The 3325-nt window shown below is 45.4% G+C and overlaps 1 protein-coding gene across 1 annotated transcript; it reads left to right on the top strand.

Moving 5' to 3' along the window:
* Window positions 1-1597: 1597 nt before the first annotated feature.
* On the top strand, window positions 1598-2536 carry LOC105704970 (olfactory receptor 2A12-like). The gene has a single exon (XM_012434465.2). The coding sequence runs from the start codon at window positions 1598-1600 to the stop codon at window positions 2534-2536; it is 939 nt and encodes a 312-aa protein (XP_012289888.2).
* The last annotated feature ends 789 nt before the right edge of the window (window positions 2537-3325 follow it).

Here is a 3325-nt window from a genome sequence, read left to right as displayed (position 1 = left end):
GAAGAGTGAACTAACAGCCCAGGTCACAAAGGAAGTCAAGACAGAGCCAGGATCCAAGCACGACCAGCTGTCTCTAAATCCCATGTCCGTTCCACCCTGTCACGTGGGGTTTCTCTCCCTTCAGGACCACCTGGCTTAAGCACCATTATCTTTTGTTCAGATGAAGAAACTGAGGCCAAACTAGGGAAACAACATGACCTGCAAAAGCTCTTTAGTGAAAGGTAGATTTTAATAAAAATAGTTGTCTGCCAGCTACATGGCACCTATCAGATTAACATAGTGAAGGTCCTGGAAAGGTGCCTAGCACAGAGGAGAGTCAAACTGTGCAGTCCTTTTGGCCAAAATCCATAAACCATCTAATGGATTGAGTGTAGACACAGGTTCTTGTGAAGACTCATCTATGGTGCTCCAAAGGAGAGCAAGCAAACTGGGGAACACATAGGTTGAGGTCAGATAAATTGGTGCCAGGAAGAGTAACACTGAGAGCATCAAGATAGCTCCATTTCCTAAGTGCTGATGACGCATATGACATCTCTTCAAAGAGGTTGCCCTTTCCCTGTTCCCATGGAGAAACTGAAGCTCAGGGAGACAGAGCTAGGGGTCAGGAAGAAGCCAAAAATGTTAACAGAATGTTGGCTTTTGTGGGGAGAAGGAACAGAGGGTAGACATATGGGGCAGTGAAAATTGATGCTGGGCATCAAGGATGATGGAGTGACTTCTCAGGATGTCTGCTTGCACGGCTTGGACCTGAATACCAGTCTTGTGTATGGGGAGTCATGCAGAAATTCAGTTAAGATGTATTGGACACATAGCACATGTTAGGCCTTCTTATGTGATAATTTCCATGCCTTGTTGTGTGATAATTTCCATAATTGAAAATATCATTCAATCTTCACAACAAACCTGTAACAGAGAGACAATTATTCTCATTTTGCACTTGTGAAAGCAGTCTCAAAGAGGAGGGGGAAGGGTAAATGACTTATTCAAGGTCATTCACTCAGCAAATTATACAGGCTGGATTTAGAAGTCAGTGTTCTTTCTAATACACTGTGACCTGAGATGGGATGGGTGGGTAGTCAGAGAGCTGTCCTGGCCTGTAGACAGACTGAAGGTAAAGTGGTTAAAAAAAAAAATGGGTATCTTCAAAGGATAATGTGGGCATTCTCATTGTCACAGGCCTCTGAAATTTTCCAACTTGCATAGAGTCAATATACCAATATTTATCTCGAAATTCCTAGTGGCATGAAGGAAACCCAAGTGCCTCATTAAGGAGAGGAGAATGCTAAGGGGAATTAGAGACCAGCTGGCCCAATGTTTTCATTTCACAGCTGAAGAATCTGAGGCTGAGACAGGTGCTTGTTGGTTTGGAGGTACAGCCAGTGCTCAATGTGACTCCTCTTCATAAAATCTCCTGGGAGTGGTGGCGGTGACAAGAGCAGGTAAAATGGGCTGTGTTGTTGGGGATTATCACAGTGCTTCATCTGAACTGGGCATTGACCACTACCCAATGCCACCAGTGACCCCAGCTCGAGTGCAAACCTGAGCTAGTTCCCCATCTGGATTGGTGCCTTTCTTTTTCACTGAGAGGTGGAGCATAATGCAAGAGCCCAACCAGTCCTTTGTTACTGAATTCATCCTTCTGGGATTCTCCCTTGGCCCCAGGACCACTCCTCTGCTCTTCTCGGCCTTTCTAATGATCTACCTGTTGATTATTCTGGGCAATGGCTTGATTGCCATCCTCATCTGCCTGGATTCACACCTTCACACTCCCATGTATTTCTTTATTGGCATCTTGTCCATGTTAGACCTTGGCTACACTACCACAACTGTGCCCCAGATGTTGGCACATCTGGCCAGTGAGAAGAAGACAATCCCTTTCACTAGCTGTGTGGCCCAAATGTACATTTTCTTGGTGCTAGGCATCACTGAGTCCTGGCTGTTTGCCATGATGTCTGTAGACAGGTATGTGGCCATCTGCCACCCACTCAGGTACAAGGTCATCATGAGCTCGTGGCTCTGTGGGGTGATGGTCATTTTTTGTGGACTCTGGGGTGTCACCTCTGCCCTTGTCTACACCATGTTTGCCATGCATCTGCCCTACTGTGGCCCCAACAGAATCAACCACTTCTTCTGTGAAGTCCCTGCAGTCTTAAAGCTAGCTTGTGCAGACACTTCAGTCAATGACCGAGTAGATTTCATTCTTGGTTTCAGTGTCATCCTGATCCCACTGTCCCTCATTCTTATAATATATGTCAACATTTTCATTGCCATCTTAAAGATCCATTCAGCACAGGGGCGGCTAAAGGCGTTCTCTACCTGTGCCTCCCATATCACTGTGGTCACCATGTTCTCTGTGCCAGCCATGGTCATGTACATGAAGCCTGGCTCTAAGGCCTCCCCGGAAGAGGACAAGAAGCTGGCTCTGTTCTACAATGTCATCTCTGCCTTCCTCAACCCCATCATCTACAGCCTCCGGAACAAGGACGTGAAGAGGGCTTTCCTCAAGGTGACAGGCTGGGGCAGGGCCCCAGAGTGAGTCCCTGGAATGATAGCTGGGGGTCGGAGAAATAAGATTTATGGTGCACAGTCACTGTCCCAAACACTCACCACATGATCAGCAGCACCAGTGGAAACTCTCGCTCAGCTCCCAATCTCAACTCCACACAGGTCCGTGGGAGACAGCTCACTCTCTGGCAGACCAGACCCTGTAATGTCTTCCAGGTACACCAGGCCCAGTGCTAAGGCACTTTACATGTACTATTTTGATTCATCATCATGACAATCCTTTGGAATAAGTACTATTATTATCACTGGTTTCTAGAAGAGGATGTAGACACACAAAACTTAGATAACATGCCCTTTGGGTACATAGTACGTGTATATTTAAATAATAAAATAAAAGATAACTTGCCCAATGTCACTCTGCTAATTAGCAGATTTGGACCTGGAGCCCAGGTCGGATTCCAGTGCCTGTGCTCTTAACCATTATCCTGTCCTTGATGTAAAGTAGTGGGTCCATTGTAAGTGCTCAATGAAAATGCATTCTATTCCTGCCCCATTACCCACTGTAATGCCATTTCAAGTGATGCAGACTGACTGGAAGAGAAGCACATTTGAGAAAGATAATTTAAGAACTTTTCATGTGTTCTTTATTTAATTTCTCCTGCTTTCTATTTAACTTTGTTAATTTCAGTTAACAAATTGCCAAAGAGAGGATTATGGCTGTGGTGGAGTGGACAACCTGGATAGAAGTCCTCAAGGAATAAGACCTTAAGAGTAGTTCTGAGAGAGAAAGTGATAGAGAAACCATTGGACTGAAAAATTC

The sequence above is a fragment of the Aotus nancymaae genome, unplaced genomic scaffold (assembly GCF_030222135.1).
Source record: "Aotus nancymaae isolate 86718 unplaced genomic scaffold, 86718_ANA_hifiasm-v0.15.2.pri h1tg000007l, whole genome shotgun sequence".
NCBI classification, from domain to species: domain Eukaryota; kingdom Metazoa; phylum Chordata; class Mammalia; order Primates; family Aotidae; genus Aotus; species Aotus nancymaae.
This window is presented reverse-complemented; position numbering and strand designations above follow the sequence as displayed.

Excerpts from the sequence above, each read along its gene's own strand:
- LOC105704970 (XM_012434465.2), top strand. The coding sequence starts at position 1,598 with ATGCAAGAGCCCAACCAGTCCTTTGTTACTGAATTCATCCTTCTGGGA.